General features: G+C 41.0%; 1 protein-coding gene across 5 annotated transcripts in view; it reads right to left on the bottom strand.

Annotated features, from left to right (window-relative positions):
• Nucleotides 1–2,929: 2,929 nt before the first annotated feature.
• The window catches only part of znf438 (zinc finger protein 438), a 210,621-nt gene continuing 201,388 nt past the window's right edge, over nucleotides 2,930–12,162 (bottom strand). For all 5 annotated transcript variants that reach the window (XM_052016543.1, XM_052016539.1, XM_052016546.1 and 2 more), the window contains one exon: nucleotides 2,930–3,990. Coding sequence is in view for 1 of the 5 variants with exons in the window: in XM_052016546.1 (XP_051872506.1) it covers nucleotides 3,963–3,990 (28 nt within the window). In the remaining 4 variants the exon portion in view is untranslated. The remainder of the gene's footprint in view (nucleotides 3,991–12,162) is intronic.

Here is a 12,162-nt window from a genome sequence, read left to right as displayed (position 1 = left end):
TTCTGGTAACCTCCTCGAACAACTCTATTAGATTGGTTAGGCATGACCTGCCATGCACAAAACCATGTTGACTATCCTTAATCAGGCCCTGTCTATCCAAATTCTTATATATCCTGTCCCTCAGAATACCTTCCAATAATTTACTCACGATTGACGTCAGGCTCACCGGCCTATAATTTCCTGGCTTATTCTTAGCGCTTTTCTTAAACAACATAGGCTATCCTCCAGCACCTCACCCATGGCTAAGGAACCCCTGCCATTTCTGCACTAGCCTCCCACAAGGTCCGAGGGGACACCTTGTCAGGCCCTGGGGATTTATCCACCCTAATTCGCCTCAAGACAGCCAGCACCTCCTCTTCCGTAATCCGGATGCGGTCCATGACCTCACTACTCTTTTTCCTCAGTTCTATAGACTCTGTGTCTGTCTCCCAAGTAAACACAGATGGAAAAAATCCATTTAAAATCTCCCCATCTCTTTCGGCTCTATGCATAGATGACCATGCTGATCTTCAAGAGAACCGATTTTGTCCCTTGCTACCCTTTTGTTCGTAATATAGCTATAGAAACCCATAGGATTCTCTTTCACCTTGTCTGCCAGAGCAACCTCATGTCTTCTTTTAGCCCTCCTGATTTCTCCCTTAAGTGTTCTCTTGCATTTTTTATACTCCTCAAGCACCTCACTTAATCCTACCTGCCTATACCTGATATGCACCTCCTTTTTCTTTACCAGGGCCTCAATATCCCTCAACAACCAAGTTTCCCTAAACCTGTTAGCCTTGCCTTTTATCCTAACAGGAACATACAGATTCTATACTCTCAATATTACCCTTGAAGGTCTCCCACTCACCAAGCACCTCTTTGCCGGAAAACAACCTATCCCAATCCACACCTGCCAGATTCCTTCTGATGCCATCAGAATTGGCCTTCCTCCAGTTTAGAATCTTAACCCTCGGACCAGTCCTATTCTTTTCCATAATTATCTTGAAACTAATGGAATTATGATCACTAGATCCAAAGTATTCCCCGACACTCACTTCTGTCACCTGCCCTGTCTCATTCCCTAAGAGGAGATCCAGTATCGCGCTCTCTCCGGTTGGGACATCTACATATTGATTGAGGAAACTTTCCTGAACACATTTGACAAACTCGATCCCATCCAGTCCTTTTACAGTTTGGGAGTCCCAGTCAATATGTGAAAAGTTAAAATCATCTACTATCACGAATTTATATTTCCTGCAACTGTCTGCTATCTCTCTATAAATTTGCTCCTCTAAATCCCGCTGACTATTGGGAGGTCTATAATATAGTCCCATTAATGTGATCATCCCTTTTTGATTCCTCAGTTCCACCCAAATTGCCTTGATAGTCGAGCTCTCCAGTATGTCCTCTCTGAGCACTGGCGTGACATTCTCCCTGATGAGTACTGCCACCCCTCCCCCTTTAATACCTCCCCCTCTATCACGTCTAAAACAATGAAACCCTGGAACATTGAGCTGTCAGTCCTGCCCCTCCTGCAACCAAGTCTCACTAATGGCTACAACATCATAATTCCACGTACAGATCCACACTCTAATTTCATCTGCCTTACCTACAATACTCCTTGTATTGAAATAGACGCAACTCAGAATATTAGTCCCACCACACTCAACCCTTTGGTTTCCATCTTTGCTCGTAGTCTTAACATCTACTTTCCCCACAGCCTCTCCACTTGCTGCCCTGCCACTCTGTTTCCCACCCCCCTGCAACTCTGGTTTAAACCATGGCCCCCGCCCCAAGCAAAAAGAAAAAGGAAATATAATACAAGATCTGCCAGTTACCCAGTCTCAAAGTCTGACCATCAAACTCTGAGTGTCTAGACCCAAAATGCCAGCTGTCCATTTCCCTGAGCTTGACCCACTGAGTTCCTCAGCACTTTGTTGCTGGAGGATCTGGGCCTGATATTGGGGCAGGGGAGGGACCGGAGGCAGGGGGACGGGGTCACCAAGCCCGACATCAGGTGGGACACAAAAAGTGAAGTACTGTTCCCAAAAAGGGAGAACTGCCACTCACCGTCTGTGCTCTAGCGAGTGTCCTATAGAATGAAGGCTGTCTCCACCCTTGAAGGCCCTCTTCCAGTTTCAGCACCTGTTTAAACAATATTGAAGCAATCATGGAAGCAACCAGGTTCTTTTTACCTGTATGTAAATAAGAGGAAACATTTGCAGACTCTCCCTCCAAACTGAAGAAGAACTAAAGATGTATATTGAACAATTAAAGGATTAAAATAGAAGGGTTGATTTTTTTTTGTTTACCTCTCAAATGTCAAACAAATGTGATGAAGGAACTGGGTAATAGCACATTGGGATAGACTGCAGCCCTGTCATTTTAGCTCTGAAACTGGTTAACATTGCACTTTCAAGCCATCACTTCCATCTGGCCTTTGAATCCACATCAGGTTGATGACTTAAAAGTGCTGTGTTAAGTACAGCTGTAGGCCTTCCATATAATTGGACAATCTGAGTCCAGCTCCTAGTATCCTACACAAAAGCTGTGCATAATTCTGCACTAATCAATAATGAATTTGCAGGCATATTCCTTGTTATAAATTTACTCATCTAGGTGTTCTGTTCTTTGCAGATTGCAGCCTCTTTCCTATTAGAAAACACATGATTAATCGGTCAATCCTCAGACCTTTGTCATCTGATTTTCTGAAACCAGCAGCCCTAGTAAAAGATTCCAAGCATTAAAATGGATTTTTTTTCTCCTATAAAATTGATGGAAACAAAAAGATAACTACAAAAACTGGAGTGAGTACAAGAGCAGAAGCAGTAAGGGAAAACGAAGAGAGGGCTTCACACATGAAGTCCTTATTTTTTTTAAGCAAATATATTTTAATTACTTACATCCAATATTACATTGGTAAAGCAATATCAGTTGTCTGATACCTAGCGATGTTTGATTTTCTGGCACAGTCCAGTTCATAAAGTGCATCCAAAGGGGTTTTCTTGTGGAACAATTGTTTGATGATTTTTGGAAAAATATCAAATGTGTCAATATTCAGACTTGTATATTCTAAAATGCACCCATCCATATTAGGAAGATGAAGTTTTAGTTTGGAGTTAAGTATCAAATCACCACAGTGTCTCCCCAATCCATCTGTTCTGTTCTGTAACAAAACAAATTCAAACTCAGAATATCACATCTATTAAAAATATTCATCTAAAAGAGCTTCATTTACTTGCTTACAGCAAGTATAGAGTTTTTAAGTGAAGCAGTATTAATGGGAGCACTGTATGTCCTTTTCACGGATTAGCTGTTACACAACACAATGGGAGCAGAAGTCGGCCATATGGCCTCTCAAACCAGTGATGCAATTCAATATGATATGGCTGATCTGCCCCAGGCCTCGCGACACAAAAGGACATCATTTGGCCCATTGGACCCTTGCTGGCTCCCTGGGGAATTATCCCCACTCCCCCTTTCCTTACTTGCCTGTACCCCTGCAATTTACTCTTTCACACATGTACATCAACAAGCACCAGGCAAGCTATATATTTTTCTCTAATTGAAATGATAACCATTCACAAAAAAAAGCCAACATTTCAAATACTTGCTTAGATCTGTGGGCACACATGCTAGAGATCATCCAATAGAAAAAGACTTTAAAAACTAAAACAAGCAATCAGTCTAAAAGTTTGCATCAATATATGACACATACTCTATGAAAAGTGAGGGGTTAAAAATTTAATAATAGAACATTAACTCTGAACTAGAGAAATACATGTTACACAAAGTTATTAACTGCTGAGGTCATCCATTTATAATATAATCCAATATATGATCACAAAAGGAAGCTCCATTGAAGGATTATTACAGCAAGTCCCTACATAGCAACAGGATAAGGTATAGAACCATAAGGAGAAAGTAGCACAGCATTAAACAGTCTTCAGTGTAGAATCTTTCATAAACTTGCTGAAGCAGCTTCAGAAGGTTTTGTGGCAGCTTTCTTGCCTGTAAAGAAGCAGAACAAGTCAGAGTAAGTTCAGTGGAGAAACAAGCAATTTACTGCTGCTTTAAAAACAGAAAATGCTGAAAACTCTCAGCATGTCAGGCAGCATCCATCTAAAGAGAAACAAAGGTAACATTTTGGATCTGAGATCCCTCATCAGAACTGAGAAAGAATCAAATTAGTTTTCAACAGTGGAGAAGGCAGGGAAAGGACAGGTAGAACAAAAAGAAATCTCTCTGATAGGGTTAGAGCAAATACATTAAAATGGCACTTTTAAAAATGCTGCCTGAACTGCTGAGTGTTTCCAGCATTTTCTGTTTTTATTTCCAATTTCCAACATTGCAGTTTTTAAATTTTGATTTACTGCTGTTCAATACATGTTAAATATAAAGGGATGGTAAATTTTGAAATGGGATCATAGTCATCCGTAGGCTTAGAATGTGTTTGCTTAAGTTTAAATACTTTGTCGGGACATCTGGTATTTTCAAAGTAATTAAATTTAAATTATAACAGCAATGAACCTTTGGAAATCATTACATAAATTGTTGAGCTTGTGCTTGCAGTGTTGGGCATACTACACATGGGTGTGTTCAAGAAAACCATCAGATAAATGAAAAGGAATCCAGTACTAGAAATTGAAGATATTACAACAATGCCAAGGGAAGTAGAACTTGTTTTCATTGCAGAAAAAGAATGAAAAAAACTTTACTTTTTGTGCAAAATCACCAGTGGAGATAGATAAACAGGTTGTTTAACTTGAATTATGATAGCAGAAGTTAACTACATGAATATAAAATTAACCAGCTTTCAGCAGAGTCTTGATTATGGCTGCACCAGTATCTTTAGCAATAGCAGAGACGCAAGAGACTGCAGATGCCTGGTTCTGGAGCAAAAAATGAACTTGCAAGAACTCAGTGGGTCAAGCAGCATCTGTGGAGGCAGAAGCTCACTTGTATATGTTGAAACATCAACAATTCCTTTCCTCTCACAGATACTGCCAGACCCACTCAGTTCCTCCAAAAATTTGTCTTTAGCAATAGCAGCTGATTATATGTGGACAAGAAAATAAGTTGGGGAATAGAAATAAAGACAAATTGTGTTAATTGGTGTTCACTGGCATTTATTTTTAATAATAGAAAGAGGTCATCATCATGTATTAATCTCTTGAACCTGCCTTCTCCCTATATACCCCAATCCATTCTCCATATCCAGTAACCCACTTTTTTTTCCATTTGATTGAGGGATAAGATAAAGATATCTTTATTAGTCTCGTGTACATCGAAACACACAGTGAAATACATCTTTTGCATAGATTATTCTGGGGGCAGCCCACAAGTGTTGCCACGCTTCCAGCGCCAACATAGCATGCCCACAACTTCCTAACCAGTACATCTTTGGAATGTGGGAGGAAACCAGAGCACCCGGAAGAAACCCACGCAGACACAGGGAGAACGTACAAACTCCTTACAGACAGCGGACGGAATTGAACCTGGGTTGCTGGCGCTGTAATAGCATTATGCTAACCGCTACACTACCATGGACATCGCTGGCATTTATTGTCCATTCCCAATTGCACCTGAACTAAAGCAGCAATTTAAGATGCAACCACACTGGTGGTCTGGAGCAGAGACTTGTGGACACAGCCCAGTTGATCACAAAAACCAGCTTCCCCTCCATTGACTCTGTCCACACTTCCCGCTGCCTCAGGAAAGCAGCCAACATAATCAAAGCAACAAACAATCTACTGGAGGAACTCAGCAGGTCGAGCAGCATCTGTGGGAAGGAAAGGAATTGTCAATGATTCAGGTTGAAACCCTGCATCAGGACTGAAGCAGGGGGTCATTACATAAATCATTGAGCTTATGCTTGCAGTAGCTGGCCATCTCACCTTACTGGCCTGCAATGGACTTCTCACCTCTCCATTCTCAGTCCTGATGCAGGGTTTCAACCTGAAACATCAACAATTCCTTTCCTCTCACAGATGCTGCATGACCCGCTGAATTCCTCCAGCAGGTTGTTTGTTGCTCCAGATTTCAGCATCTGCAGTCTCTTGTGTCTCCAAAATGATCAAAGACTCCCACCCTGGATATCAGACTCCCACCCTGGAGATCCTCTCTTCTCCACCCTTCCATTGGGCAGAAGATAAACAGGCTTGAGCACATGCATCACCAGGCTTGAGGACAGCTCCTGCCCTGCTGTTATAAGACTCTGGAACAGATCTTTTAAAGGTGGGCTCTTGATCTCTCAATCTACCTTGTCACGGCCCTTGCACTCTATTTGTCTACCTCCACTGCACTTTCTCTGCAACTGTAACACTAGATTCTACATTCTGTTTTATTTTCCTTTTGTACTACCTCGATGTACTTGTGTATGGAAGTGATCTGTCTGGATGGCCTGCACACAAAAGCTTTTCAATGTATGTTGGTACATGTGACAATAATAAACCAATTACCACACACAGGCCAAGCAAGGTAAGGACAGCAGGTTTCCATACGAGGGAAATTAGTGAACCTGATGGAGCTTGAGGACAATACTGTGATTTTGTAATTACATTACTGAGACTAGCTTTTTTTATATTCCAATTTTAAATTCCCCAGGTGCCATGGTGGAATATTGTTACTTGACCTCAATTAGATATGGTGCTCCTACAACCTGATAAATTCAGTTTTAACCATAAATGTTTCACATCTCAACTTACAATAAAATATTTTGTAAAACAAAACAAAATCCATCAAGCTACATCCACTACATTCACCTGTCAACTAATTTTTATCCAATCACTCCCACTTTTCCTCTATTTGCAAATGAATATTGCAAATTAACAACCTATTCTCTTCATCAATGCACAAAATAAAATTCAGTGATGTACCAAAATACAGCTTCTAAATTAATAACATGAGTATATTTTAGCAATTTATTCAATAAAACTAATTGTGAATAAAATCTTGCTTCAACATAAAGATAATTTTCTTTAACTGTGGAAGTGCAAGCCATTATACAGATTGAAAAGTGTCAATGAGGAGACAGGTAAATCAAGAGTAATGATTAAACAATTGAAGTTAATAGGCATCGATCATCTAAGAAGCTCTTCAATAATTGAAATGCTGAATTCTATACTTATCTGGCTTGTTTTTTTTAATACAAGATTGTATTTTGTGGCATTTGATGATTAATTGGCAAGAAAATGTAAATTGCTAGAGAATAATAATGTAAAAATGAAACCTGTAATTCTGCATAGCCTTCAGATACCAGTTAAATGAAAATAATCACTGTAAGTACAAGCGAATCTTACAATCACTGTAATTAGTATGAAGAACAAGCTTCTGAATAAAGGGACCCATAATTAGCTGAAAAATGTATTATCTTTTCCATAATCATTACTCAGGAAAATAAAGGCTCCTATTGTTATATCTGCTGCTAAGCTAAAAGCGCATTACATAACAATTTTGTCATTTTGTACAGGTACTGGAGATTTTCATTTCAGAGATTATGCCAGTGAACTATATTTCATCATTGAAATTACAGTCCAGTGGGCCCTTCTGTACCACATACACAGTGCACTGGTGTATCCACAGGCTGCTTTACAAAGTACCATCCATTGGATGATGCTATTTGTAGTGTCTTAACCAACATATTTTACAAATGACAACTCTTGTTGTCATTTGTAAAATATGTTGGTCTTGCTTGTAAATAAGATAAGATATATCGGTCTTGCTTGTAATTTGTAAAATATGTTGGTCTTACTTATAAATCTTACTTGGAGATTTGTAAAAGAATCTCCCCTCAACCTGTTCCCTCATTCAGTCAGGTAAAAAAGCAAAAAAGCAAACTGCTGGAGGAATTCAGGGGGTCAGCATCTGTGGACACAAAGGGATGGTCAACGTTTCAGGTTGAGACCCTGCATCAGGACTGACCAAGGGGAGATAGATAGCCAGAATAAAAAGGTGAGAGGAAATAGTGAGGCAGGGGCTGGTAGGCGATAGGTGGAACCAGATGAGGAGAGGGAAGGTGGGCAGATGGAGCCAACTGGGGGAGGGGTGTTGGGAGACAAATTGGACTCCAGTGTTGCTAAAGGTACTGCAGTCTCTTGCGTCTCCGATCAGATCTAATGTTGATCTCAGCTCCACTTTCCTGCTAACAACCCTTTATTCCCCGAGAGCCCCCAAACCTACCTCAGCCCTGAGTATACATAATGACCGTACATTCACAGATCTCTGGGGTAAATAAAACCAAAGATTCACAACCTTTAGTGAAGACAACTCACCTTACTTTAGTCTTAAATGGGTGCCCCTTTACTTTGAGAATATGCCTCCAATTCTAGATTCTACCACCCAGGAGAAACATCTTCATGGCACCCACCCTGTTGAACCCCAACAAAATTTTCCAAAAGATCACCTTCTGAACACTAGAGTACAGGTCCACTTTCCTTAATTTTTCCTCAAGAACACACAGTAATCATTCTGGTGAATCTTCTCTGCACTATACCAAGGGAAAATAAAAGTCTTTAAAGATTAAATGAATGTCAGTAAATTGTATCCTGGATTTTATGAGTGCACTAATGCAAAGTAGCTTACAGAGATAATGAAATAAAAACAGAAAATGCTGGAAAGACTCAGTAGGTCAGGCAGCAACTGTGGAAAGAGAAACACTTAATGTTTTAGGTTGAAGATCCTTCATCAGAACACAGATCATGGCCTTATGTGTCACAAATGGAATTATATATCTAGTTCTGTCTGCCCAACAATAGGAAAGATGTTGAGACAATGGAGAAGATACAGGATCAGAGGAAGATTACTGTGTGGAACAAAACCTTAAGGCCCAGCAAGTAGAAATTAGACCATCTGGAGCCTATTTTACCATAATAGAGAAATTCAAACACCCTCAGAAAGACTGCAGCAGTTCAGGACAACAGCTGACTATCTTTTTACTCACCTTAGAGGGTGTGGGTGTTGGTGGCAAGGCCAGTATTTATTGCCCACCTTAGCTTCCCTTAAGAAGGTGTGGTGAACCTTTTCATAGAGTCATAGGGGTGGAAACAGTCCTTCAACCCAACTCAACCATGGTGACCAAGGTGCCTACCTAAGCTGGTCCTATTTGGCTGCATTTGGCCCATATCCCTCTAAACCTTTCCTATCCACGAACCTGTCCAAATGTCTTTGAAACATTGTAATTGTACCCGCCTGGCAGCTCATTCCATATACCCACCATCCTCTGTGTGAAAAACCTTTCCCCTTTCACCTTAAACCTATGCCCTCTGGTTTTAGACTCCCGACCTTGGGAGAAAGACTGTGACCATCCACCTTATCTATGCCTTGATCAAATGTAATCCTATAGAAATCCAGCTTTTTTGGCCATGTTTGGCCCATGGCTATGTTAAGGTCTAGAACAATTGGGCCGTGCAAAACCCAGACCCAGCAAACCTTCAGCGTGGTGGTTGGGGTGGTGGGTGGGGTGGGGGGTTGTCTGGTCTCCTAGCTTTTGCTTTATCCAGTTCTCTCAGTCATTGCTTTATGTCACGTGGTATGAATCAAATCAGGTGAATAATGGCATCTACAACAGGTCTGGTATGTTTATCCCTCAATGGATTCATGCACCACCTCCCACAGGTCTGGTCTGGTAACTATATCCTTCGGGACTTAGCTAGTTCATTTGTTGGTAATGCTATCAAGGCACTCCTAGTAGTGGCCAATTAGAGATGGACATTAAATTCTGGCTGTATCAGCAATGTCCACACCATGGGTATGAATAAATGAAAAGGCTTTGTTTCCAAAGTAGAGGTCAGAGGATATGGAGCTTATTTTACTGAAGCTGAGATGCCGAAGGGGCTATCTAAAGGAGCTTAGCATAATTATGACTTTTCATGAGGTAAATAGAGAAATTGTATTCAGCAAACTAAAGGGAGAGAAATTTTCTGCATTTGTTTGCTAGGAAATAGAATGAATTTTTCTGTGGAATGAAGTCTGTTGATTCTATTTCATGATTTGCTCAAGCCCATCGTAATCTACTTCTCATCCATTAGGGTACCAAAATGGAAATAAGATGCTACATTAAGTCACAAAATAATTATTTAGCATTATTGTAGATATAGGAATATAAATATTGACAGCATTTATGAGTAAAATTATGCCCAATTTGAAATGTAATAATCTATACTGGATCCTTCAACACAAGGCCTTCAGGTATTGTCAGAGGACATTAAATGCTCATTATCCACTGACTTTATATTGATAGATCCATATACTTTTGAGGTCAGCTAGTTGTGTGCCATAGTGGTACCAACAACATAGGCAGGAAGAGAGATAGGAATGGAAAAAGATAGAGCTAATCCTCAAGCTAAAGTCCTAAATTGGAGGAAGGCTAATTTCGATGGCATCAAACACAAATTCTCTAAAATTGACTGGGAGATGCCGTTTGGTTATAAAGTGACATCTGGCATGTGGGAGGCTTCTGCAAGGGAGGAGTTTGCTGGGGCCCTGGCAGAGATTTTTGTATCTTCGTTAGACACAAGTAAAGTACCAGAAGACTGGAGGATGGCTAACGTTTGTGCCTTTATTTAAGAAGGGCAACAAGGGTAAGCCAGGGAACTACAGGCTAGTGAGCCTTACATCAGTGGTGGGAAGGTTATTGAAAGGGATCCTGAGAGACAGGATTTATTTGCATTTGGAAATGCAAGGACTGATTTGGGATAGTCAGCATGGCTTTGTGAGTGGGAAATCATGTCTTACAGATTTGACTCAGTTTTTTAAAAGAGGTGACCAAAAGGATTGAAGAGGGTAGGGCAGTAGACGTTGTGTGCATGGAATTTAGCAAGGTCTTTGACAAGGTCCCGCATGGTAGGTTGGTCCAGGTTAGATCACATGGGAGCTAGTCAATTGGATAAAAAATTGGCTTGGCAGTAGGAGGCAGAGGGTGGTAGTGGAGAGTTGTTTTTCAAATTGGAGGTCTGTGACCAATGGTGTACTGCAGGGATTGGTGTTGGGCCCTCTGTTGTTGATCATCTCTATTAATGATATGGATGAGAGTGTAGGTGGCAGGATTAGTCAGTTTGCAAATGAGACCAAAATTGTTGGGAGAGTGGGCAGTGAAGTAGTTTGTCTAAGGTTACAACAGGATTTGAATCAACTGGGAAAGTGGGCATAGAAATGGCAGATGGAATTTAACTCAGACAAGTGCGAAGTGATGCAATTTGAGAAGTTAAACCAGGGCACACCCACAATGAATGGCAGGGTCCTGGGGAATGCTGTTGAACAGAGAGACATGGGGTACAAGACCACAGTTCCCTGAAAGCGTCAACACAGGTAGACAGGCTGGTGAAGATGGCGTATGGTATGCTTGCTTTCATCAGCCAAGGCACTGACAGCAAGAATTGGGATGTAATGTTACAGTTGTACAAAACATTGGAGTATCGTGTGCAGTTCTAGTCACCATACTAGAGAAAGGATATGATTAAGCTAGAGAGGGTGCAGAAAAGATTCACAAGAATGTTGACTAGAATGGAGGGCTTGAGTTATAGGTAGACACTCGATAGGCTGGGACTGTTTTCCCTGGGGCAGCAGAGGCTGAAAGGTGACATGATAGAGGTATATAAAATTATGAAAGACAAAGATATAGTAGACAGCTAAACCTGTTTCCCATAGTAGGGGTGTATAAAACTAGAGAGCATAGGTTTAAGGTAAAAAGGGAGAAGGTTTAAAGGGGATCTGAGGAATAGAGAAACAAAGGACTGCAGATGCTGGAATCTAGATGAAAAACACGATGATGCTGGAGGAACTCAGCAGGCCAGGCAGCATCTGTGGAGAAAAGCAAGTGGTCAGCGTTTCGGGCCAGGACCCTTCTTCAGGACTGAAGATAGGAAAAGGGGAAACCCAATATATAGGAGGGAAAAAGGGTAAATGTTTCACACAAACAGCAGTTGGTATCTGGAATGAACTGGCGGAGGAGGTGGTGGAGGCAGGAACAATAAAAACATTTGAGAGGCATCTGGTAAGGTACTTGAATGAGCAAGGCATAGAGGGGTTTGGAATTATGGCAGGCAGGTGGGATTGGTATAGGTAGGCATGGGATGATGGATGGCATAGATGTGGTGGGCTGCTTCCATGCTGTACAACTCTATGACTCTAATATATATGAAGGCCCAAGAGAGAGCACAGTCCTTAATCTCCTGTATTTAATGA

Source organism: Pristis pectinata, chromosome 5 (assembly GCF_009764475.1).
Source record: "Pristis pectinata isolate sPriPec2 chromosome 5, sPriPec2.1.pri, whole genome shotgun sequence".
Lineage (NCBI taxonomy): Eukaryota > Metazoa > Chordata > Chondrichthyes > Rhinopristiformes > Pristidae > Pristis > Pristis pectinata.
The sequence above is the reverse complement of the archived record's forward strand: the minus strand, read 5'-3'. Positions and strand labels throughout refer to the sequence as shown.